Below are 27,475 nucleotides of genomic sequence, written 5' to 3'. Positions count from 1 at the left end.
TCTGCGAAATGTCAAATCTCATAGTTTTTGGGCGAGCTACGCGGGTTTATTTATAATTAGAATAATTTTGTGAATATTTTGCAATATCTGAAATTAATTATGGCAAATATGCGTTCCGGGGCAATGAATGTCTGTGTTTTGAGACAGTTTTGTCTTTCGGAAACCTTTGTCCTCCCTTTTTTCCGAACAAAACGGGGACTATGCAACACCGTGGCATGCTCGATATTTTTATGGTACGGTTTTAAGGTGTATTTAATATGATTTTAATCTAAACTTTGTTTTCACGCCCGTAATAACAGACTTTGAAAGCCATACTCAAAAACCTCACGCAACAGTGCGCCATCTAGTGAGACAAAAAACGATAGCCCTCATTGGGCATGTTAGGCGAAGCTCTGCGCAGGGGGCGACACTAGCGCAAACCCATGACAACGTCAGTTCTCTTTATATTTTGTCGCCATGACAGATCATGACCAAATAGTGTTATATTATATTTATTAGTAACAAAATAACACGATATTTACATCGATAGTAAGGATAGAGCTATATTTCCAAAAAATTAATTGAAACAATATGTTATTATGGCATTTTAGATACTCAAAACACTGTTTAACGGTTTTGTGATAGTGCTGCACTCTTACGGCAGAAAATTGCAGTAATATTCCCTATTATAGTGTGATATGTGACGTTGACGCGATTTATTTTTGCCCTTACAAAAAAACCCTCACATACCTTTTTAACAAGTTCTTTAGGGTTTCGGAGCCAAAATGGCAAAAACGGAACCCTTATAGTTTCGCCATGTCTGTCTGTCTGTCTGTCCGCGGCTTTGCTCAGGGACTATCAATGCTAGAAAGCTGTTATTTTGCACGAATATGCATGTAAGCTATGCCGACAAAATGGTACAGTAAAAATTTCACAAAAAAATTTTTTAGTGTACCTCCCATCCCATAGATGTAAGTCGCATATCAAAGAGGTCAAATGTTACAGAATAATGTTGCAAGGCGATAACAAGCGAAGAGTCGATTCGATAACATCGATAACTGGAATAGTTCAATCCCTTTGATGTTTGATTTTTTCTATGAGAAATTCCGCTACTTGTTTATAATCTGTGGTGTTACCGCGGGTGACGCCCTCCAGCGGTTGTCGGCGGAGACGCGGCGCACGGGCGGCGGCGGCGGCGACGCGCAGGCGTCTATCGTCCTGCGACAAACGAGACGGTTACAAGGGAGCGGAACTTTGCCGCCGGTGACGTTTTAGTTATTTGGGTCAATCAACTATTTTACCGACACTTTGGGCGTCTCCTGCGTTACCAACATTGTCTCCTGCGTTACCAAAAAATCGTACTTCCAACAAGATATTTCACGGTTTAATAGGTTGGACTTGCGTAGGATGGCATGTATTCATGTACACCATCTATTAAATTACAGAAAAAACATGTTCACTTACAAAAATCTGCAATTGTTTGAAAAATGTCGCGGACAGATTAGTGTCGGTAAAAAAGTTGATTGGCCCATTTATGTGACTGATACATAATGAAAGGCATTAAAACACGAGCGAGGTTTTATATAACGAGCGATAGCGAGTTGTATAATATTTTATGAGTGAATTATGAACAGACACATACATAACTTTATCTACATGCATATCATAAGTTTTCTACAATATGTACAGATATACCTGCATTTTCGAATTAGTTTTAGGGGCTGTTTCACCATCCATTGATTAGTGTTAACTGACGGTTAAATGTGATGCCGTCTCCGTCTATTCGGACAAAACAAATAGAGACGGCATCACATTTAACCGTCACTTAACACTAATCAATAAGCCGTAATAACTAAGCCGTGGTGGCCTAGTGGTTTGACCTATCGCCTCTCAAACAGAGGGTCGTGGGTTCAAACCCCGGCTCGCACCTCTGAGTTTTTCGAAATTCATGTGCGGAATTACATTTGAAATTTACCGGTGAAGGAAAACATCGTGAGGAAACCTGCACAAACCTGCGAAGAAATTCAATGGTGCGTGTGAAGTTCCCAATCCGCACTGGGCCCGCGTGGGAACTATGGCCCAAGCCCTCTTGTTCTGAGAGGAGGCCCGTGCCCAGCAGTGGGACGTATATAGGCTGGGATGATGATGATGATGAACACTAATCAATGGATGGTGAAACAGCCCCTTAGAGTTTTAATAAATGACTGACTGTGACAGTTATCATCATCATCATCCCAGCCTATATACGTCCCACTGCTGCTCTCAGAACAAGAGGGCTTGGGCCATAGTACCCACGCGGGCCCAGTGCGGATTGGGAACTTCACACGCATCATTGAATTTACAACTATAGTTTTTATAATTCATAAACAATCATTTCATAGACTTCAGTCAATTATGATTCTCAAATCGATTGTAATATTCGCGATTCAAAGAATGTATTGAACAATAATTTTGTTATTTAATGAAATAACAGTAGTTCATTTGGCTGTTCCTAGGAACTATAGCGTTTCTTTACGCACTAAATACTTCACCAGAGATGAAGGAAGAACATCGCTTATTTCTTTGCCCTTGTTCCTTTGCTTCCTCACGATGCTTTCCTTCCCCGTTAACCTCGTGGTAAATTTCAAATGTAATTTCGCACAAGAATTTCCGAAAAGCTCAGAGGTGCGGGCCGGGGTTTGAACCCACGCACCTCTGCTCGAGAGGCGACAGTTTAAACCACTAGGCGACCACGGCTTTTTCTTCCACGCTCACTTCCACAGGTGCCAGCGACGCACATGTGCGTTCAAAATGTATGAATAATTATGAAGCGGCACTGGGCGAAGTTCCGAAAACGCACATATGCGTCGGTGGCAGTGAATGCGTTACCCTCGTGCGGCCCAATGTGCAATAGAACATATATGACAGTGTAACAAAGTATAATCTTTTGTTTTTCTATTGTTTGACTTTATTCTCGAAACAATTAGATTCTAAATTGAAAATACAAACTGAAATATAGATGCACAGTAAAAACCAGAAAAATAAGACCAGCACTGGGAATCGAACCCGGGTCACGGTATTCCGTACCGCGTGCTATACCGCTACACCACTGCTGGTCCATCAGTGACCGTAAAAGTAAAAATTTGGAATTGAAATAAAAAATACAAAAAGATTCCAAAAAACCAATCTTAATTAGATTCTAAGGCACTTGTCCCACCGCCGACGATGAGCGAGAAGCGAGCAGAGCGAGTAACTAGAAACGAGTGGGCGAGCAGCGAGAAGCGAGTGTAGTTTTGTCGCTCGGCTGTAAGCGAGTGTTCGCGTGCGACGGGCGATTACTCGCTCCACTCGACTCGCTCGTGCGGGGCGGCCGCCAAGCTGACATCGCTGAGCGAGTATCTATAGCTCAGCGAGTTTTATAGCTCTTGTCGCTGCGACAAAAGATGTAAGAGCGAGTTCTCGCCGACAGTGTGAACCGCCAGCGATCAACTATTAATATATGTCTCTTTTACTCACACAGGATCTTATATCTTTTGTTCGTTTCTTGAGCGAGAAAATAGTCGATAGCCAATCGTGTCCTCGCTGGCGGTGAGACAAGTGCCTAATTGCTTTATCATATTTTTTTTTCAAAATAATCATATGTTGGGCTTCAGGAGGTTGACGAGACAGAACAACAAACTATATAATCTACTTCTTGGTAGGGTAGGTAACATTAATTGATAATATTGTAATTTTTTGTCGTTTTATTTTTAATATATGGATCTTCTTTTTTTTTTACTTCACTGTTTTATTGTGTTTTTTAATGTTTGATGATTGGATGGTCTCAAAGGAAGACCAGCGCCGTTCGCAAGACCGGCAGATTGCTGATTTGGGACCATTTCGTGACATGCATAACTTATTTTTTTTTCTCTTTTTATTTCTTTTATCCATTGTTCTCATGTTTGTCACGAATAAATATTTTCTTTCTTTCTTTCTTTCTTTCTATAAACAGTTGAGTGAGCCAAAGGCGGGTCGTTACCTGCGGCGCGGGTACGGCGAGTGGTTCGCGAAGTCGGCCTCCAGGCTGGCGGGCTGCGAGCTGCTGCCGCCGGCGTGCGGCCCCGCCGTCGCCCACCACGCCCTACGACAGATGGAATAATAAATAAATAATAAATATCATGGGACACTTGACACCAATTGACCTAGTCCCAAACTAAGCAAAGCTTGTACCATGGATACTAGGCAACGGATAAACATACTTATATAGATAAATACATACTTAAATACATATTAAACATCCAAGACCCGAGAACAAACATTCGTGTTATTCACACAAATATCTGCCCCGGCCGGGATTCGAACCCAGGACCTCAAGCTTCGTAGTCAGGTTCTCTAACCACTTAGCCATCCGGTCGTCAAGAACAAAAAAACATTAAATTTAAAAAATCAAAAAACCCGACTGCTTTAAAAACGAAAAGGAAGAAAATAAGTCTAGTGGTCTAGAACTCTGTCAAGAAGCTCATTTAAGGTTCAACAGTCGGGACCCATTACCAAGATTTTTTGAGCTGGTTACGATTTGAATGGGTCCCGACTGTTGAACCTTAAATGAGCTTCTTGACAGAATTCTAGACCACGAGACTTATTTTCATCCTTTTCGTTTTTAAAGCAGTCGGGTTTATGATTTTTTTAATTGAATGTTCTATATTTTACACTTTTTTGATATTTTTGTTAAAATAGTAGATTAAAAATATTATAAACCATATATATTTAGAATGGGCTAATTATTAGCTTTCATTTGATTCCCATATTGTTACAATACAAAATATATTTTTTTATTCCTTCGAAATATTTTTTTTCGCAGACGCCATATTTGGAATATTATATGCCCTATGTCACTCCGACAGTTATGATCCAATGATCTAAACTCAACTATCATAACGACTCAACGATAACGATTCACAGTAACTTAAGGAAAACATGAAACGGACAATATTATAACGGATAACTCACGTCTTAAACCGAGTTTAGCTCGACATGTTTCGAGCTATTTCGTAGCCCTTCCTCTCAGGAGCACGCGACTCGGCGGCTGCCGCAACACGCACACTCCGCGCCACCGCTCGAAACATGTCGAGCTAAACTCGGTTTAAGACGTGAGTTATCCCTTATGATATCATTTAACTTAAGGAAAAGCCTAGCTAAATAATAAAGAAACGCGTAACAGTTCCTGAGACTGTCGACTCGGGCCAGACTTCTTTTACTAACTGACAATTGACGATCGCTTTTCCCGCGTCCAGATCTCAGGCTCTGTCAAGCGCGCCACGCATGGCAACACTGGCGTTACGTAAGTGCTGTAATGCCAATCCTGAACCACACATGGTAATACCATACTCATACCGTGTTTCATTTTTAACACCAAGTATCAATAGTTATTCGTGTCACAAGGGAGCAAAATGGTGTATTTACGGCAAGGGCGTACATTGAATCCAGAATGTAGCGAAGGATTCTACAATAGAATCCTGAGCATAGCGAGGGATTCTAAAATAGAATCCCGAGCGTAATGAGGGATTCAAGTGTTAACGCCCAAGATGAAAATAATTTTGCTTCCGAGTGGCTCCTACAACTTTTCACACCGAGCATTAAGAAACTAGAAAAAGAAAAACTAAATTTAATATTATTAAAGAACAACCAGCATAGAAAATGGCGTGGCTTTACAATTGTCAACTTCAAAAAATAACATTTGCAATAAAACACAAAGCAAAGCCTTGAACAGAAAAGTTGCACTTTGCTACCTCTCGTCCGGGAGGAAAAATTACTTTTCTGAAAGAGAGGTGTGAAAAATAATATGAGTGCCGTATTGCGTTATTGGCGGGACGCATCGGCCGGTAAAACAAGGAACAACATTTTTTAGACGATTCGTGCGACAAAATGGTTAACAAAACTATTTATCGACGAATTTTTAATTAGGCCCGCCATATGGCTGACGAAACATCCTCAGCATAAGTTGAGGCATGTGATCAAAAGACTTTACTTTTTAACCGACTTCAAAAAAAGGAGGTTATCAATTCGGCTGTATATTTTTTTTATGTTCAATTCGTCCACTCCTCTGATATTCAAAATGTACTGCCTGAAATAGGAGCTACTTTCGACGCACTGAAGAGCAATTTTCGATAACGCCATTTTAATTTAAATATACGTCCCTTCGGCTCGATACCGCTAAGCTATTGCGAACCGCTAAGACCACAGTCGTGGCCAGGCCGTTAGATGTCGAGTTGCGATAAACAGCCCTCTATAATTGTTCCAATCGTTTATTTAACTTTTGACAGCTCGAGTACTAATTAGAACAGTGATGCCCTGATGCGTTACTGATTAGATTTCTTTTAACAATTGATTTTATTCATGAAGAAGTTTTAATCGATTTAACACATTCATATTTTATTTATGCTCAACATTTTGCATTGTTTTATAAACATTCACAGGTGTTTAAGTTACTTTATCTTACATATTAAAATAAACCATTTATGTTAAGTCACTATGTTTATCACTTCCGACGGTAATTTGTAATTTTTAACCGACTTCAAAAAAAAGGAGGAGGTTATAAATTCGGTTGTATTTTTGACAATTAAAAAGCGGCAAAACTGGACGCGGCAGTGACGCCAGTTTGCTGTCACTCACAACGAGACGCCCGCGGTAGGTATAATTAAAAAATAGTATTACAGTGCCTATTTTTGTTGTTTTAACTTTTTAATCCCTAAAAGCATATTAATGTATATATTATTTTTAAATTATTTTGATATAAAATATAATCACAATAATTTTTAATGTATGTTTTATTTATAAAATGCGTTTTACTTCAAAACAGTTTTTATAGTCTATGGTCATTCATTACGAATGGGAAATCACTATGTGTGTGGTACCCGTCCATGAAGTACGGTATTCTCTGTAGTACATTGTACCGAAAATTATTGTAAAACTTATTATTATTATTATTATTATATAAATTATCAGGCAGGCAGTTGCAAGCAACTGATAGTTGCCTGTATCTAGCTGTTCCTTGGTCAAGTATTCTTTGTATTGTTGATGTGTTGGTCTAGCCGGTTCTTAAATTGGTTCACATTCAGTGCTGAGACTACATGTTCTGGTAGTTTGTTCCATGTCTTGACCATTCTGTTACACAAGAAATGTTTGCGAGGATTGTTGTGCGATCGTTCAGTAGACGTGCGTGATCTGTCAAAAGTTAAATAAACGATTGGAACGACTATAACACCTATACCATGCACGGACCCCTTAAGCCTTGACAGTGTCAGTTACCTGGCCGGCGTCGGCGTGACCTGCTCAACAGTCCACTGCGAGCTGGTCACGAAATTCCTGACCGGCTGCGGCGTGGCCGGCGCCTCGAAGCTTTCCCGCGAGCTCGTCATTGTGTGGGTGGCGGTTGTGGTCACCGTCTGCGGGGGGCGACAGCTTTAGCACTAGGGTTCTATACCACAAACGTTACAGCGATTTACAGTACCCGGCCACAAAGATTGCACATCGGTGTTTGGAAAGAGACTCGGCTAATTTCGGCTTCGTAGAGCGTTGGCACACACTACTTATCACGGGACAATTCACAAATTGGGATGTCCCAATTTTTGACAACATATAATAAATCGAAAACCATTCGGAGAAATAGGCTTTGTGAAGCGTTTGCAGAAATCAGATTACAAAAATGTGATAAACTGAATTAAATAAACAAAATTTAAGTAATGACCCTCATTTGACCCCTGCAGTGTCTCGTCACAAAGGCAGTTATAAAGCAGGTCTACACTCTTAAGCAAATTGACAGTTCGAAATGTTCCTGTCCTGCTTATAATAGCAAAGAGTGACAAAGATAGAACTTTAATCACATGATGCGCACCCGGCTTTAAACAGTTGTCATTTATCGTAAAGTCCGAAATGTATACGAGTATTTAAGTATTAAACAAACATAGGAATAATCGAAGCTAAAAGAAGAGAGATAAATAAAACTATTTAGTCTAGTTTGGCCTCTGACGGATTAATAAGTTGTATATACTGTTATCTCTTTTGGTCAAATAAATTATTTTGTATTTGTATTTGTCACGGTTCATTTAGGACCCTAAGCCGTGCTTGAATTATTGTCACATTGTAATGCCACAGATTATGTTATGTACGACCTGAATTTTTCCAGGCAATGGAACGTGGCTGTCTCACTGTGACGTCATCCAGCGTATTTCGTAAAAAAAATATAAAAATTAAATACTCATCCAAATTCAAAATCAATGAAAATGGTATTTTAAAATATCCTATTCTCTCCAAAAATAAAATAAAAACTATAGGTAATTTTTTTTGGTGCATCCCAATTGACCTAGTCCCAAAGTAAGCTTAGCAAAGCTTGTGTTATGGGTACTAAGCAACGGATAAATATAATTATAAAGATATAGATACGAGTACATACTTAAATACATTTTAAGCACCCAAGACCAAAGCACTAATATTCGTATTGTTCATACAAATATCTGCCCCGACACGGGAATCGAACCATATGCATATTTCAATAATACAAATTCATTATTACGCTAAATAAGTGTTATGTATGACGACCAGATGGCCTAGTGGTTAGAGAACCTGACTACGAAGCTTGAGGTCCCGGGTTCGATTCCCGTGTCGGGGCAGATATTTGTATGAAAAATACGAATGTTTGTTCTCGGGTCTTGGGTGTTTAATATGTATTTAAGTATGTATCTATCTATATAATTATATTTATCCGTTGGTTAGTACCCATAACACAAGCTTTGCTAAGCTTACTTTGGGACTAGGTCAATTGGTGTGGATTGTCCCGTGATATTTATTTATTTATTTATGTATGAGCTTTTATTGTTATGCCAAATTTTTTAGGCCAATTCGTATTATGACAAATAATATTATGCGTTTTATTATACCTTGGCCGGCGTGGGGTGTCCGCCGGTGATCACGGCGTACCAGTCCGCCACAGACACGTTGCTACGAGCGGATTTGACCACGAACGGGTGTTCCAACAGCTTGGCGTACTTTGGCCGCTGCCTGTAGTTCTTCGTAAGGCTGGAGGCAAAGACTTAATATAAGCACTAGTACACATCTCTTTCATTTTAGCCATTCTTTACCTCAAAAGCATACATTTCTTGCAGCGATTCACCTCGAACTAACAAAACTTCAATAGAATCTTGTACTTGAAATTGGTTTTTGGAGTATTTTTGTATTTTTTATTTCAACTCCGAATTTTGTTACTTTTACGATCGTCCCGCAAAATCCATATCGAAAATACAAACTGAAACATAGATGCACAGAAAAACCAGAAAAAAAGACCAGCGCTGGGAGTCGAGCCCAGATTGAAACAAGCTGAGATATGTGGTGCATAGAAGAAATTCGTGTCTGTACCCCTGTCCAGTGGTGTAGCGGTATAGCACGCGGCACGGAATGCCGAGGACCTAGGTTCGATTCCCAGCGCCCAGTTTGTATTTTCGATCTTGTACTTGACGCAATTTTTCGCGTAGCTTATTACATTAGTATAATTAATTTGTTGAAGCCGTGGTGGCCTAGTGGTTTGACCTATCGCCTCTCAAGCAGTGGGTCGTGGGTTCGAACCCCGGCTCGCACCTCTGAGTTTTTCGAAATTCATGTGCGGAATTACATTTGAAATTTACCACGAGCTTTGCGGTGAAGGAAAACATCGTGAGGAAACCTGCACAAACCGGCGAAGCGATTCAATGGTGCGTGCGAAGTTCCCAATCCGCACTGGGCCCGCGTGGGAACTATGGCCCAAGCCCTCTTGTTCTGAGAGGAGGCCTGTGCCCAGCAGTGGGACGTATATAGGCTGGGATGATGATGATGATGAATTAATTTGTAGTATCTTATTTTTAATGTAGTATTTGACTTTAGACGCATTGCCCCGCGATCGATGTTTGCTTGGGACTCTAATTAATTCGACGCGTTAATTGATGTTTGCACTAAAATACACTAACACACGATCTATTTGAAATGCGACTAAAACTAATTGCTACTAAAAGATAAACGACTGTGACACAACGCTATCATTAAATATACAAATTAAGATTGTTTTTTTTTTAATCTTTTTGTATTTTTTTATTTCAATTCCAAATTTTTACTTTTACGGTCATCCCGTAAAACCTTAATTGAAAATACAAACTGAAATATAGATGCACAGAAAAACCAGAAAAATAAGACCATCACTGGGAATCGAACCCAGGTCCTCGGTAATCCGTACCGCGTGCTATACCGCTACGCCACTGATGGCATAGATGTCGCTAGCGTCACTGCTTAAGTGACTAAGTAAGAAACAAACAAGCTGAGATATGAGGTGCATAGGGAAATTCGTGTCGGTACCGTTGACCATCAGTGGTGTAGCGGTATAGCACGCGGTACGGATTACCGAGGACCTGGGTTCGATTCCCAGTGATGGTCTTATTTTGACCATCAGTGGTGTAGCGGTATAGCACGCGGTACGGATTACCGAGGACCTGGGTTCGATTCCCAGTGATGGTCTTATTTTTCTGTTTTTTCTGTGCATCTATATTTCAGTTTGTATTTTCAATTAAATATACAATCGAGGTGAAATGGGACTCGGTGAATCGCTACAAGAAATTTATGTTTTTAGGTAAAGAACTATAAAATTACTTTTTCACTTCTCATGCTCGTAAAGTTCGTGTTTATGCTGGGTCTAGGCGACATAAAATTACTTTTTATGCTCTAGTGCATAAAGTAAAATCTTCGTCTAATACCAAGGCAATCAGGCCACAGCAGACAGCAAACAGCCACAAACAAAAAAGTTTCTATTTATTTTTTAAATAATTTTTAATCTCTATAAAACAAAAAAAAAACAGAATATTTAGGTATAATTATTTAGCAATGCATGAAAAATAAAAGGTTTCCACTGTTGCTATTTCATCTCCTCGCAATCGAAGTGAAAAGCAGAGTATAAAACTCGAGCATTAAACCCATTTTCCCCTCGACGTGTCTATCCACCCTCGCCGTACCGTCTCGGGTGGCTACATGAACGTCTCGGGTAAAATGGCTCGTTTTATGCTCTTGTTGTACAATCTACTATAGCACAGGGATAACTGAATGGCTTAATATATTAAGCGTTAAGTTAACAAGGTGTCAGCTGGTTCATACCTAGTGTTAACAATAGTTGGTGAACCATGAATAAATAAATACCATTGAGAGACGAATGACTTGAATTCCGGCGAGAAATTGCTCTCCTCTGGCAGCTGCGGCGGGTCGTCGGATATCACCTGGCAACACAAGAACAATTAGGCTCCTGAAGAGGGCACCAGTCAACAAACCGAGCGCCAAGCCCGAGCGAAGCGAGTGTTTCAACTTACGCAAAAATTTTAAATACACTGACCTTTGTGAGCACTTCGAAGTCGTTCTGACAGTTCATGTACGGGAACACGCCGGTCGCCAGCTCGACCAGCGAGATGCCCAGCGACCAGACGTCCGCCCGGATGTCGTAGTCCGGCCGCGTCGGGTCCGGCGGGTCGATGCGCTCCGGCTGCCGGACAACACACACTCAACACTAAAACACTGTCGTTAAACAAATACAGTAGATCTAATTAAAGATGTTTTTCTGTCGTATTTTGTCGGAAAAGTTCTTTCTCAATTAGCTTTAGTAAATTACAGTAAGCTAGTTGAGACAGCAATATAAAACGAACTTTTTTGACAAAATTATGAGAGCATGCGACGGCATCCTTTATCAGCTGAAAGCATGCGATGAGATGACATGACATACTCTGATCAGTGCGTATTGTATCTGAAATCATCGATTCGATGTTAATTAATGCGACTCCACTCGTATTAACCCCAATTAGCCAGCTTCGTTTATATCCTCAACCAACTTTGCCACACGTCAACCAACTTTGCCATACTTTAACCAACTTTGCCACGCTCAACCAACTTTGCCTCACGTCAACCAACTTTGCCCCACGCCAATCAACTTTGCCCCACTCACCGCCATGTAAGCAGCGCAGCCGGCGCTCCTTGTCTTCGCCTTGGAGTCGACCAGCCGGCCGCTGATGCCGAAGTCGCAGAGTTTGACGTTGCCGCGCTCGTCCAACAGTATGTTGCTCGGCTTCACGTCGCGGTGGATCACGCCGTGCATGTCTTTCAGATACGAGAGGGCGTTCACCGTCTGGATAAAGAAAAGCAACAGATGTATTCATGTACTGTAATAGTAGATTGTACAACGAGTGCATAAAACGAGCCATTGTACCCGAACCGTCCACTTCTTAGGTACCTACTGCACTTAATCATAAATCATTTATTTATCATTTTCTATGAATAAATAAGTAAATAATTAGTTTTGTTGAATTACTAATATAAATTAAGATTATTATTATTAAAACAAATAGTAGATTTTACAACAAGAGCACCGAGCCGGTACGGCGAGAATGGATAGACACGTCGAATATTTATATTATCTATTTCGAGGGGAAAATGGGTTTAAAGCTCTAGTTTTACACTCTGCTTTTCACTTAGATCGCGAGGAAATTAAAAGGTATCTTTAATTTTTCATACATTGCTATACCCATGTTAGGTATATAGTTTTGCTGATTTATTAATATGAATTAAGAACTACTAAAAAAATCACTAACTTTTTTGTTTATGGCTGTTGGCACCAGATTGCCTTGATCTTAGATCAAAATTTTACTTTACTCACTACATAGAGCGTAAAAAGTCATTTTATGTCGCCTAAATCCCGCACCAAATACACCTTGACATTAGTTCTATATGGTGCTGATATGAACTCACCGCGACGGTAACTTTGCCCAGTATCGCCTCAGGTATGGGCGCGCCGAGCCGCTTCAAAAGCTTGTCAAAGCACGAGGCCATCAGCTCCATGCAAATCCAGACGTCCGCGTCGGTCACGAAGCAGCCGAGACATCGCACTGCAAACAAGACAATTAGGCTGCCTTTCCACCAAAGACAAAGTAAAAAAAAAAAACATCGGACAATTTACACCAATTGACCTAGTCACAAACTAAGCAAAGCTTGTACTACGGATAATAGGCGACGGATAAACATACTTATAATAATCCCAGCCTATATACGTCCCACTGCTGGGCACAGGCCTCCTCTCAGAATGAGAGGGCTTGAGCCGTAGTTCCCACGCGGGCCCAGTGCGGATTGGGAACTTCACACACACCATTGAATTGCTTCGCAGGCGTGTGCAGGTTTACTCACGATGTTTTCCTTCACCGCAAAGCTCGTGGTAAATTTCAAATGTAATTCCGCACATGAATTTCGAAAAACTCAGAGGTGCGAGCCGGGGTTTGAACCCACGATCCTCTGCTTGAGAGGCCATAGGTCAAACCACTCGGCCACCACGGCTTCTTAGCAAACATACTTATATAGATAAATATATACTTCAATACCCAAGACTCGAGAACTAATGCGTATTATTCATACAAATATCTGCCCCGACCGGAAATCGAACCTGGAACCGGGAGCCATAGCGTCAAACATATATATTCATGGGCCCTATGGTCAGTGGCATCAAAGTGTATAGATATTTTTGACATCTTAGTAACATACTGTCAAACCATTTGATTCCTGGCCCTTCTTCTTCTCTTTTAAAATATGGCTTTTCTGTCCTAATTAATAGGACAATTTCGCCAGTGTCAAAGTAAACTCTCCTTGAGAGGGACGTTGTACGGTGATTGTAGTTTTTGCAACTTGATAGTAAAATTCCAGAAACCACGCGGAGACAACTTGCGCATTAAAAAATGACAGACACGAGAGCAATATAGAATTTTGTGATCACTGTTCACTGTTAAAGTTAATCGCCGCATAAAACACTATCAAAATTATACTTCAACTAGCCAAAGAAACGGAAATAGCAAAATTAGATATTGTCTACATCCGCCATGTTCGAATGCTACAAATCCCATGGCCCACCGTAGAACGTATTCACAGTAAATGTCATAATAAATTCCCTTGTCAAGCAATACGATGTCACTTGGGCCAATCAACTATTTTACCGACACTTTGGGCGTCTCCTGTGTTACCAAAATTGTCTCTGGCGTTACCAAAAAATCGTACTTCCAACAAGACATTTCACGGTTTAATAGGTTGAACTTACGTAGGACGGCATGTATTCATGTATACCATCTATTCAATTATAGAAAAGACATGTTTACTCACAAAAATCTGCAATTGTCTCAAAAATGTCGCGGACAGATTAGTGTCGGTAAAAAAGTTGATTGGCCCACTTAGACTTTTTCTACGAAAAGATTCCACAATGGGTCACAGTTCAGTTGGTTCGAGTGTACAGTCAAGGGCAAAAATATGTATACACTTTAGTACCTTGTCTATTTTCGTCATATTTTAACTGCCATATATGAACTGTCACAGTGGTTAAAGTGACAAGATGCTAAAGTGTATACATATTTTTGCCCTTGACTGTACATATTATGATGCAGCTTCCTTACCTATGTATTGGCAGTCATGGGATCCCAAAACAACATCCAAGTCCATCAGAATCCGTTTCGTCTCCTCCGAATTGCCCGAGCGACGCATTTGCTATAAAAAAAAATAAGGTAAAAAAAGGTGCAAAAATAAGTTTTGTATTCATTTAATAACACCGATTATACTGTTACACGCAAATTAATGTTTAACAGTAAGAATTAATTTAAATACCATTTATTAATAATCAGTATTTAATCTTGGTTGATAACATAATATATTAAATATTCGCTGGGTGCGAAGTAGTAGGTGGGGGGGGGGTAATGGAATCTATCGCAGCGCTAATAGTGGCCAAAAGTAGAAATAATGTACTTTCTGTCATCTGTCATACTCATATGAATCTGTCATTAACAAAGCAATTAGTGTAGACTAAACTGCCTAATTTTAGTAATAGATGTTTGTCTTCTTGAACACTGTCCCTGTTTTGTTCTTAATTCCTCTACATCCCGGACATGTCCAGCAGATACCAACAATTTTCCTTTTGCAACGGTTTGTGGTTGAAATTTTATATTGAGTAATACACACAAAACCGGTCTTCAAAACAATACGTATTTTGATCTGAAAACTATATTTAATTTAATACTAGCGATACAAGAACAAATTATATATGTTTACTATTATTTAAAGAAACCATTAAAGTAGCTTTATCTTTTTGTGTTACAGTAAAAGTACGACTAAACATGAAGTAAACAAACCCTGACATAACCAACATAAAACACACTCATAGTCAAAATACCACAAACGGGACTTATCACGCTATTATTACACAAGTAATATTTACCTCGACGTTCGGCAACGTTACAGTTGCCGTGGTCTCGAGTAGAAACGTCGAGGTAAATATTACTTGTGTAATAATAGCGTGATAAGTCCCGTTTGTGGTATTTTGACTATGAGTGAGAATCACGAAAGTTTAAAACGTTATATAAAACACACTCTTTGAATAAAATTTACTTACCTCATTTATTTTTAGTGACCAAACATGTTTTCTAACAAAGTGATGTCCCCAAAGTGGTGTCTCTGATGTCTCTTGAGTTACGGGAGAGAAACAACACTAAAAACTTGATTGGCCCATTAGCCGAGTTCTCCTTGACGACGGCTTACCTTGACAGCGATGACGGCCCCCGAAGGCTTGTGCAGCATCTTGACAACGTGACCGCAGGTGCCGCTGCCCAGCTCGCCCAGGTGTTGTAAGTCGTCCACGTTAGACCGGTACTGGACGCCGTTCACTGTTAGGTTTCCGCTAACCTGAGGTAAATATCATGGACATGTAAATTTTTTTAGTCCTTTTTTAGTTCTTTTTTTTTTATTCGGCTGGATATCACCACCACCCATAAACATCTGCAATACCAGGGTTATGCCTCAGATGGGATACTTAAGTGCCAGTAATTTCACCGGCTGTCTGACTCTCCACGCCGAAACACAACAGTGCAAGCACTGCTGCTTCACGGCAGGATTAGCGAGCAAGATCGTGGTAGCAATCCGGGCGGACCTTGCACAAGGTCCTACCACCTGCAAACCTCTGGTGGAAGGTATGGTATGACCATAGCATCTCAAACAGAAGATCATGGGCTCAAATCCAGGCACACACTTTCAGAGTTTTTCCAAATTCATGTGTGAAATCACGAGCTGTATGGTGATTAAGAATCTGGTGAGGAAAGCTGCACAAACTTATGAAGTGATTCTATGGTGTGTCAAGTTCCTAATTTGCATTGGGCCCGCATGGGAACTCTGAAAGTATGGGAAAGTCTGAAACTATAAGACATACGAAGATCTGTTCTTAGGAAAAACGGCGTACATACATTTAAAAAAAAAAACTTGTACTCAACTCGGGAATCGAACCCGGAAAACAATGCATTTTCATGCAATGAAAGGAATATGAAAACAATGCATTTTATTCATTCTAGATATCCTGTTTCATTAGTTTCATAGTAACATTCATTGCTTATGACCTACACTGCCAATATCCGAATAGAAAGAAAGTAAGGCACTTGTCTCACCGCCAGCGAGGAAACGATTGGCTATCGACTATTTTCTCGCTCAAGAAACGAACAAAAGATATAAGATCCTGTGTGAGTAAAAGAGACACATATATTAATAGTTGATCGCTGGCTGTTCACACTGTCGGCGAGAACTCGCTCTTACATCTTTTGTCGCAGCGACAAGAGCTATAAAACTCGCTGAGCTATAGATACTCGCTCAGCGATGTCAGCTTGGCGGCCGCCCCGCACGAGCGAGTCGAGTGGAGCGAGTAATCGCCCGTCGCACGCGAACACTCGCTTACAGCCGAGCGACAAAACTATACTCGCTTCTCGCTGCTCGCCCACTCGTTTCTAGTTACTCGTTCTACTCGCTTCTCGCTCATCGTCGGCGGTGGGACAAGTGCCAAAGTTTTTTTTTTTTTCAAAACAACCTGGTTCCCATACTGAGAACAAGTTTTTTTTTATTTGAATACAGTTTTTCTTGTTACTAGAATCGATGACATGATTCCCAAGAACAGATTTTCGTATGTCTTATTTTTTTTTTGTAATAAATAAATAATAAATATCACGGGACAATTCACACCAATTGACCTAGTCCCAAAGTAAGCTTAGCAAAGCTTGTGTTATGGGTACTAAGCAACGGATAAATATAATTATATAGATAGATACATACTTAAATACATATTAAACACCCAAGACCCGAGAACAAACATTCGTATTTTTCATGCCAATATCTGCCCCGACACGGGAATCGAACCCGGGACCTCAAGCTTCGTAGTCAGGTTCTCTAGCCACTAGGCCATCTGGTCGTCAATAGTTTCAGACTTTCCCATACCGACCAATCTAAATGAGCCACCTGCTTTGAGTATTATCTAGAATTCTAGCTAAATACTCTAAGGCTGGGTGGGATGGAACCAAGCCATACCTTATGGACTTCCCGCATCCTGTTCTCTGTCTCTGCCGCATGGGGGGAGCGCGGCGGGAACGCCGGTATGTCCCTGTTTGCGAACACTGTCAACAAAACAACAAACTTTAATCAGGGACGTTTTGAAAAAAGGCCAGGTCAAGAGTACCCTAAACCGAAGAGCATGTATGAAGGGAATAATGAAAGTGGATGAAGCGAAACAAGTATGTAAGGATCGTAGTGAGTGGAAAGAAGTGGTCTCTGGCTACCCCTACGGGAAAGAGGCGTGATTATATGTACATTTAACCGACAAGAACAAAATAAAACAGGTGACCCAAATCAACAAGAGATTTGAAAGTTAATAATATTAAATAAATCAATAACGTTCACTACTAACATGCATGATTTCTCAAATTCAAATGATTTATTCAGTAAATAGGCCGCAATGGGCACTTTTACACGTCATTTTTTAAACTACCAGCGCTTTCGGAAAGACCATCATTGCCAAGAAGAATGCGCCGCAAGAAACTTGGCAGAAAGTCATTTTTTCATAAAAATATAATTACAAATAAAAAATTTGGTTGTAAATATTTTTCAGCACAATTACATTATGACAAAATTCACTTTCGATGTTATTCATTTTGGTCCAAATTCCAAATATTCAATTCAAGTGAACGATTTTCCATTTGCACCGAATGACAGTAAATCAATTAAATGTAGAGTATAGTATAGATGTAATGTAATCTTATTGTTCTTAATTTCTGTGTATGATCCGAGTAGGTCGAAATAAATTTATTTATTATTATTATTAAATGTATTCCGATAAAAATGCAAACATGTTTTTTGATTTTATTTTACCAATTAAACTCAAGTGGCCCCATATAATGTAAGAAGGATATTTATGAAAAGGATTTTATCTTAATGAATTTGAAGTGCAAAATAGGCGCAACCAGAGACCAACCAACTCTTCATTGCAACTTATTTTTATGTACACATTTTTTTTTTAAAAACATGTCTAAGAAAACTGCATCTATACAAACATTTTTGTTTTCCTAGCAAGAACTTAGCCACCTATGCCATGTCTGTGAATGTACTTCAGATCTTAACTTCAGTACTATATGATACTCAATTAGATTTTAAAGCAAAAGGAAATCCCACAACAGCATCAATAACAAGAGATTATGTATAACTGGTGTCTCGAAGCATAATGTAAACAATCAACTCCGCCACTGGCCTCATTACAAAATATAATCACACATTGTGTCTATGGTCTCCAAAACTCCATAGCATGTGAGCACAAGATTTGTCCCACAGTGAATTTACTTTACATATTATTATGAAAGATTCTGCGTACAGCCACCCACTTTATTCGACGACAATTTATGCAAATAACTAGTAAACAATTGAGTAGAAGAGGCAAAGCATCTAGCATCAGTAGTAAACACACTGCTGTATATCCAACTAAAAGTAAAATGCCACTATTATACGCTAAATTAGATCAACGACAAGTTAAACAGCAAGGACTCGCGTCTAACTCGGCATCAGAAATTTTCAAAGTGGAATTTAGATCATAATAAAACTGTATTAGTGCAAGAAATTTGCTTTTGAATGAACATCGACATTTGGATGGCCAAGCAAATGACCGAGAGAGGCAGATATTAGCAGTTTTAAGTGAGGAATGCAGTCCAGGGTCAGCGGGAGTACGTACGCGGTTTGTTAGGCCTCCGCCCGCTGCCAGGTCTGCTCGGTCCGAGAGCACCTTGATGAAAAGGACCTTCCTTTCGCACACGCAACTCGTTTTGTATGCGCTCTTCTAAACCTTTCAGTTTACCCTCTATTGTGTGGTTCGACATTATAATTAACACGTTTGTCCCACGTTTGAACACATTTAAGTACTCATTACATTGATTGTTTGTTACACAAATTCACAATCGAAAAGAGCTGCAGTCCAAGGATTTCCTTATTTCCTTCCATGAACCACAGACTACAGACAGACAGACGACCGACCCGACATCGACGTCTCGTCTGCCACAGATAATGTAGAAATAGTTGACATGACATGCCAAGTAAGAATGGCACAGTTTTGCAGTCATACCAAACGAAACACAAACCCTCCTGTCTCTCCTTCCTCTTTGCACAAACCAATGTTAATGTTATTTTAATTTTAAATTGTAGCTTTGAAGACACTTACGGCAGAAAAATATTCTAGTATTAATTTGAAACATGCTTCAGTAGTGTTAAAATGTATAAAACTGTTAAACTGAATGAAACTAGATAAAATTTTTCGCTGCATTTTCTATCACTTCACACCTTATGAAAAAAAAATAGGTTTTAGCAGAAATATTTGCGCCAGCGATGTCAACTTCGTTCGGATTCGGATTAACTAACCGAACTGTCCGAACTATCACAACAGTTGTTTAGTCAGGCCAAACATTCAACTCAATATCTAGCAAGCGAATAAAATAAAATCTTCAAATCGATTAATATCTAAGAACTACTTTTATCATGGCCACCCTGCATTAAAGAGAGGCCGAGGCCAAACCGAGTTGTAAGTTGTAATTAATTACTTGTCGACATTCACACACACCCCTAACATTTTGACGTAAACTTCCTTCAGATCAGAACGAAAGTGCCATTCCTTTCGTTCACTTTGCGTTTGCTTTGCTTGCATTATCGTATAACGAAGGAAAGTAACTATTCTGCTTGTAAGCAGGGATAGAATTAAATCGAACTATTCGGTGAGGGGTGCGCTATGTGTAATTGTAGAATATATAATCGTCAAGAAGCATGATGCAGTCCACGACAGAGGGTTGCATGAATATCGCCGAGTTGGCTAACCAGCTGACTCGGGAAAAGATATTTATCAGCTCCGAGAGGCAGTTATTGCAGAACCTTAACGAAGAGCTGGAGAAAAGTGCCTTAGAGCTACTCCAAGCGGCCTGGATATGTTCGCAACAGCGGCAGAATCTGACAGACTTGATGAATGCGCGATGCGAGGCAGAGTCGATCGCAGCCTGCCAAAGAGCCAGCCAGCTCGAGGGCACAACATTCATAGACGTCTACAAAGTCCTGAAGTACAAGGTTTGTTTTTTTTTTTTTAATTTCAACTTGGCATAGGTGCTTCAAATATTGAAACAGGCTGAGCAATTTCACGCAAGAAGCCATCAAACTAACATCTGTAGTTAAAACTTTGAATAAATATGTGAGCTGGAAAAATATTAAAACTTAAACATCTCTCAATCAGTTGCTTCAACCTCAATATCCACCCACTTTTAACTGTGCTAAAATGATAGTTACAGTAGTTAGTTTATTTTACTGTTTTAAATATTATTACTTTTAGCATAATAGCTACTTGTAATGTGTATGAGACTTGAAGCAAAGAATTTTCTTACTATTGTTGCTGATAAATTGTTTCAGTTTATACTTATGAATAGACTAATTGATATTGAATTGATAAACATGTAACTTTCGTTGATGAAAATCATTATATCCAGGAGCTGAACATAAAACTACTGTGAGACGAGTGTCTTTAATATGAGTATATTAAATGATATTGTAATGGTATTCCAGTAGCTGAATTGAAATATCGGGATTTTTAAAAAATTCTGCAATAATTCCTGAAAATTAAATCATGGTTTTTATTGATGTTACATTAAAAACAATCATGTCAAATTCCATGTCTCTTTCCCAGCGGTTGTTGTTTCGAGATTTTATCCCTATCCCGTGGGAATATGGGGATAAAAAGTACCATATGTTTTATTCCAGACGTCCAGCCGTTTCAGCGTGAAGAAGTAACAAACATACTCACAAACTTTTGCATTTATAATATTAGTAGGATTCTAATGATTTGGGGTTTTTTGGGATATTTCATTGGTTGTGTATTGTACATTAACCTTGTAAGTACTTGCATACTTTATAAAGTACAAATTTTAAATGAGCCACCATCGATCCATTTCAAAGGAAGTCATTACTATTTTCATTGTTAATTAATGCGATGTCACTAAGACCATCCATCCCAGACTATATACGTCCCACTGCTGAGCACAGGCCTCCTCTCAGAACAAGAGGGCTTGGGCCATAGTTCCCACGCGTGCCCAGTGCGGATTGGGTACTTGAGACGCACCATTGAATTGCTTCGCAGGTTTGTGCGAGTTTCCTCACGATGTTTTCCCTCACCGCAAAGCTCTTCACCTTCACCAGCTGTGAAATGGTTCCATGTGGGGTCGTAGTGAAGACGAGGGGGACGGCCTACAATGGGCGGAACTTTTAGAGGGCTGCTAAATTTTCTTCTGCAATGGCTGATATCCACGCTACGAATTTTTCAGTGCAATGAGAGCTTTAAAGCTGTATTAAAATTGATCTCCGAAATCATTTTTTTTTTTTCTATTTTTTTTTGAGGCTTAATTGCACCAGTGTGACTATGCCAGCCTCATTGAAAGACTCGATGTCCACATTCATCAAACACTCCTATTGCGATGTCCAAAGGAGTGCTTGATGAACCTGTAAATTCGTACTGCATCTTCCGATACCGGACAACTCAAAATAACATTCACTGCACCATTGAACAGGTCCAAATCACTCAACCACCTCTCGCGGATATCCTTCGTCAATACACACTCCACCAAAAAATGTATTAAGTCCTCAATCTTATTACAATCCGTACACATGGGGGATTGAACTACTTTCATCATATTTAAAAATTTATTCAATGGAACATGTCCTGACCACACTCCGAAATCATAAAACTAGGAATAGAAACATTTATTCGCAATTCACAATAAAATTACATAACATACACACTGAACGTAGACAATTTAAAAAAAAGCTAGGTTTTTTGCGAAATTGCGTAATTTTTAATGCTTATTAACAGATGAGTATCCAGTTTTTGTGATGGTAAGCAATCTCCGCCCACGGGCGTTCGCGACTCCGTCGCAGACAACACGTTAGCTAGCTTTATTTTAAACATATTAATAGGAAACTCATTTCTCCAATTATGTTAAACAGTATTGAAATACGCATATGTAAATATTTATTTATTTATTTTAGGGATAATAAACAATTGTACCATCAGCCAAATAAGTGGTCTATCAATTTTTATACAAGTTCCTATCAAATGAATATGTCGATAAAGTCGAACTTTCAAGTTGACAGACACGTCTATTGGCATTATTGTTTATGACATGCAAACGATTATCAACTTTAGGGTGGTAGACCACATATTTGGCTGATGGTACATTAGTACATTGTGTCTTAAGGGCGGTAAATAAGGAATTAAGAACGAGAGTCTATTAGAAGCCCGAAGTCGATAATGACAAGACAATGACGAAACTTTGTCTAAAGCTGTGTGAGGATGTGTTGCGAGGAATATGTTTTTCATTAACCAATAGAAACGCTTCAATTACAACACCTCGCTCCTTCAGCTGTTTCCACCAGAGATGCGCTGTGCGAGGATGTGTAAATGAAGCGTTTCTATTGGTTAATGAAAAACACATCCCTTGAACCACATCCTCGCACATTATCGGTGGAAACGCTGCTTTAAGAGAGAGAGAGACATTTATTTACACATATTCGATACAAAGAAAAAACACGTTAGGAAGAAATAATAATTAAAAAAAAACATCGAATAGTAATTGGGGCCCACTCAGCATAATGTTGCGGCAAGCCACAACGCTGTTTTTCAGTGGGACCCATTAAAACTAAACACAAAATAAAGACATACACACTAGGCTGTGACGACACGAACGCCAGCGGGAGATGACATGAATAAATTCTCCACAGGAGGCGCTAGCCCTCGGGGAACTTCTAGGCTGGCTCCGCGACTCCCCCCACTTGGTGTCTTTATGCCTGTTGCTCGGCGAGGAGTCCCTGCCGCCGACGCTGCCCCCAGCCTGGTGGCGGGGCTGTACGGCAGCGCGCGGCTGCCGGCCGACCGGACCCGGCTGCTCGCCGTCATACGGTCGCTGATGAAGCACCAGTTAGCCACGGCGTCGGATCCCAGGAAGTAAGTACAACCATCAAGGGCGGTCCAGCTTCTTCTTCTCTTTTAAAATATGGCTTTTCTGTCCTAATTAATAGGACAATTTCGCCAGTGTCAAGTTAAACTCTCTTTGAGAGGCACGTTGTACGGTGATTGTAGTTTTTGCAACTTGATAGTAAAATTCCAGAGACCACTTGCGCATTAAAAAATGTTAGACACGAGAGCAATATAGGATTTTGTGATCACTGTTCACTGTTAAGGTTAATCGCCGCATAAAACACTATCAAAATTATACTTCAACTAGCCAAAGTAACAGAAATAGCAAAATCAGATATTGTCTACATCCGCCATGTTCGAATGCTACAAATCGAATCCCGCGGTCCAGCTTTATAGAGAGGAGTCTTTCAGAAGTAGGCGGGGTCTCCACCCTTACGTTGTCAGTATTCCCAAAATCCGCACAAAGCGTTTTCGCTCTTCCTTCATCAACCGCACAGCAAAAGAGTGGGGTTCCCTGCCTGCGACTGTGTTTCCTGAACACTACCATTTGGCCGCTTTCAAGTGTAAGGTGAATGAGCATTTACTAGGCAAGCGTGCTCCATCGTAGGCCTCATCCTCGCTTTCCATCAGGCGTGATTGTGGCCAAACGCAAGACTATTATATACTGTTAAAAAAAAAGTCCCTGCCGCTGACGGCGCCTCACAGCCTGCTGGCGGTGTGGTACGGCAGCGCGCGATTTGGTATTGGGTCTCTGGTGAAACACCAACAGGCCACAGCGACGAAACCCAGGAAGTAAGTAATAGTACATTGTGTCTTAAGGGCGGTAAATAAGGAATTACGAACGAGAGTCTATTAGAATTCAAATTCAAATTCAAATGATTTATTCAGTAAATAGGCCGCAATGGGAACTTTTACACGTCATTTTTTTTAAACTACCAGCGCTTTCGGAAAGACCATCATTGCCAAGAAGAATGCGCCGCAAGAAACTTGGCAGAAAGTCATTTTTTCATAATAATATAATTACAAATAAAATACTTAAAAACTATATTATACAATTAAAGAAAAAAAATACAAAAAATAATAATAATAAAAATACAGGGATGTATGGGGTCCCTTAGTTACAATACTAAACACTAACTATATCTAAACTATATCTACGTTCAGTGGAAGTGTAGAATGCTTCCACCGTCATAAATTTTAAAATAATAATAACAATAATTTAGTTCTGAAATATACATTTCAGGTCAAGTAACCATTAAGCTTTTGGATTTCGAAGGCAAGTTCACGTCTGCCGCCCCCAAAGTTAGCTCACACGCACTCATGTCATGCTCTGAAAGCAGAGCGGTACCGAGGGCATGGTATTGCTTCCGTTCCCATAAGCTCTATGGGATCGTCTTGGGAACTTCGACGTCGCGAGCCTGTGACTAGAATTTAAACTAAAAATATAAAAGTTTTAAATCCATAAGCTTAACAATATACAGCCTTAAACATAGCAAGGGGATGTATAAAGTCCCTGAGTTAATAATAAAATTATTATACAGCAAGGGGATGTATAATTTTAATATTTTGTCATTTCTGTCATTCGGTATTTGAATGAATTGTGCATTTTAATCTTTAGGTATTTAGAGAATATGACATTTTAAGTCAAAGTCATAATGAACTTCGTTCATTTTAATACAAGAGACAATTTGACATTTAGGTATTATGAGCCCATGGTAATTTGAAAATTAGAGGTATTAGTGAATTATGAGAGGTATTAGAGAAAATTAGAGGTATTAGTGAATTATGAGAGGTATTAGAGAAAATTAGAGGTATTAGTGAATTATGAGAGGTATTAGAGAAAATTAGAGGTATTAGTGATGTAGTGGTTTTAAGCCCAAGGCCAGTGGCGTAGCTAAGTAACCAAAGGCCCTGGGGCAAAAAATAAACTAGGGCCCCAACTAAACTATTTAAAATCGTTTGTTCCGTGTTCGAAGTACTCCAAATTTCCTGAGTCCGATCGGCCCCCTAAGCTTGGGGGCCCCGGGGCACTGCCCCGTCTAGCCCTCTGGTAGCTACGCCACTGCCCAACGCTGTGACACGGCCGCTTCGTTCCCAGATTGTTCCGTTCGGGCAAGTCGGCCCTGGCGTGCCTCTACTCGGTGTTCCGGGACGGGCACGCGCCGGCGCGCCAGTTCCTCGTGGCCGCGCTGCAGGCGCCGGTCATGTTCGCGCTGCACGAGGACGAGCTGTTCCTGGACTGTGACCCGGACAAGGCCATGGAGCGGTGAGTACAGGCATTTGTAAGTCTTTTACCTCAAACACAGAATATATAATAGGCCACGCTCAGCCCCGCACCGGTTCGAGTTACCCCACCCCTCAAGCGCAGATTGAAGGAAAACCGCAGGAAAGCAGTCGGGTGCGCAACGCGATGTATGTATTTGAACATATAAAAGCATATTAAAAATTAAAAATCAGCAGAGAAATTTTTCAGTAGAAGTTATAGTGCAAAATGTTGAAAGTTAAATTTGCGGTATCTCTGAAATGGAAAAATAATTGATGAACTAAAATAATTTCCTTGCTCACCCGCGACCTTACGATAGCTAAGCTTATGCAAAATATGCGTGAGTCTAACAACTGGTAGCATGGTGTACGGTTGTGTCGCTCTTAAGATGAGCTCTGTTGAGTTCGAAAACGCGTCAGTGTAGTGTGGTGGTGGTGATAGATGGGTTTGTGTGATTTGTGTGTGTTCTTACAGTGTGGAGGTGGAGGACCTGCATGAACACGCATATTTTGCATAAGCTTAGCTATCGTAAGGTCGCGGGTGAGCAAGGAAATTATTTTAGTTCATTGATATGGACCTCCGCAAAGTAACGCCTGATTCAATAAATTATTGAAAAATAATTGGATAGTTTGACATACATATTCTAAGTAGTACATAGGAACGTATACAGAAAGAATTTCAGGCTGAGGAAGTTTTCGCAGAGAGCTATAAACGATTTTCATGTTTAGGTAAAAATACCTAAGTTCTCGTTAGAAAAGTTGTTGGATTATTGTATATCTATAATCTGTATTACTTATTTTCATCATGTGCCAAGTTTCATAGGCGGGAGAATTATTCGGAAGTTTCCATACAACGAATCTCCTCGTAGACTAGATCATAAGTTTGTAGTCGTATATCTATTGTAATTGAAAATAATAATGCTGAAATACACAGACAGACACATTTTAAGTAGGTTTAAATAAATAGGTAAGATTAACGATTACATTTATTTGCACATCTAAGCCATACCTACGTACCTCCTGGATCCCCCGGTCCTCACTTGAAGACATAAAAAAATAATTGAACTTTACTTGATTGATTTTTGGTTCAAATTGTGAAAATAGAAATTTTACGTCGGGTCTTAGGAGGATAAGTACCTTTAAATGTCATTAGTAGTAGATACTTGAGGGCTGTTTCACCATCCATTGATTAGTGTTAACTGGCGGTTAAGTATGATGCCGTCTCTATTTGTTTTGTTCGAATAGACGGAGACGGCATCACATTAAACCGTCGGTTAACGCTAATCAATGGATGGTGAAACAGCCCCTTATAGTACTAAGGTTTTGCGACAGTCAGCCCTGTGTATCTTACGCACACTAACTTAACTTAGGTAGGTTTCTTAAGGTACTTGTGGTAAGGTACTTACATACACAAATACATATTAAATATCGAAGACCCAGATTATTCACACAAATATCTTTCCCGGCCGGGAATCGAACCCGGGGCCTCAAGCTTCGTAGTCTGTTTCTGCAACCACTTGGCCATCCGGTCGTCTAATCCCTTCCGTTTCCCCAGATTTTCGCCCCAAGACCGTCTAAAGAAGTTCGGTCAGACGAACAGCGCGGAGTACGCGGCCAAGCTGGCCCGTTACAGAAAGTGGACCGTCCAGTCGCTTTACAACCTCACTAGCCGGTTCATCAACTCGCTGCGGGAGAACTGGGCCAATTTCCCGGCCTCCATTGCCTGGCTGATACAGCAGAGCGTGCACCTTATCAAACAGCACTCCGGGTAAGTGAGAAGTTTGCTATAAGGAAAATAAATATCACGAGACAATTCACACCAATGAGGGCTATCGTTTTTTGTCTCACTAGATGGCGCACTGTTGCGTGAGGTTTTTAAGTATGGCTTTCAAAGTCTGTTATTAC

At 40.1% G+C, this 27,475-nt stretch overlaps 2 protein-coding genes across 3 annotated transcripts in view; one reads left to right on the top strand and one right to left on the bottom strand.

Moving 5' to 3' along the window:
- Window positions 1–19,347, bottom strand: part of LOC141433244 (dual specificity mitogen-activated protein kinase kinase 7-like) — an 89,771-nt gene extending 70,424 nt beyond the window's left edge. For both annotated transcript variants that reach the window (XM_074095231.1, XM_074095308.1), the window contains exons 1-12: window positions 19,043–19,347; window positions 17,356–17,441; window positions 15,553–15,696; window positions 14,418–14,508; window positions 12,739–12,875; window positions 11,939–12,118; window positions 11,336–11,482; window positions 11,146–11,222; window positions 8,874–9,012; window positions 7,246–7,382; window positions 3,977–4,078; window positions 1,116–1,197 (exon numbers count right to left, since the gene is read on the bottom strand). In XM_074095231.1, the coding sequence (XP_073951332.1) occupies window positions 1,116–1,197; window positions 3,977–4,078; window positions 7,246–7,382; window positions 8,874–9,012; window positions 11,146–11,222; window positions 11,336–11,482; window positions 11,939–12,118; window positions 12,739–12,875; window positions 14,418–14,508; window positions 15,553–15,696; window positions 17,356–17,441; window positions 19,043–19,187 (1,467 nt within the window). In that variant the 5' untranslated portion in view covers window positions 19,188–19,347. The remainder of the gene's footprint in view (window positions 1–1,115; window positions 1,198–3,976; window positions 4,079–7,245; window positions 7,383–8,873; window positions 9,013–11,145; window positions 11,223–11,335; window positions 11,483–11,938; window positions 12,119–12,738; window positions 12,876–14,417; window positions 14,509–15,552; window positions 15,697–17,355; window positions 17,442–19,042) is intronic.
- Window positions 19,348–19,633: 286 nt separating this feature from the next.
- Gapvd1 (GTPase activating protein and VPS9 domains 1) overlaps window positions 19,634–27,475 on the top strand; it is a gene marked incomplete in the record, with an annotated part of 63,807 nt that continues 55,965 nt past the window's right edge. Inside the window, 5 exon segments of the mRNA XM_074104970.1 lie at window positions 19,634–20,415; window positions 23,113–23,215; window positions 23,218–23,335; window positions 25,407–25,574; window positions 27,126–27,338. Of these exon segments, the coding sequence (XP_073961071.1) occupies window positions 20,122–20,415; window positions 23,113–23,215; window positions 23,218–23,335; window positions 25,407–25,574; window positions 27,126–27,338 (896 nt within the window).

The sequence above is a fragment of the Choristoneura fumiferana genome, chromosome Z, assembly GCF_025370935.1.
Source record: "Choristoneura fumiferana chromosome Z, NRCan_CFum_1, whole genome shotgun sequence".
Taxonomy (NCBI): Eukaryota; Metazoa; Arthropoda; class Insecta; order Lepidoptera; family Tortricidae; genus Choristoneura; species Choristoneura fumiferana.
Note: the sequence above shows the minus strand (reverse complement) of the source record. Positions and strands in the feature narration are given on the sequence as shown.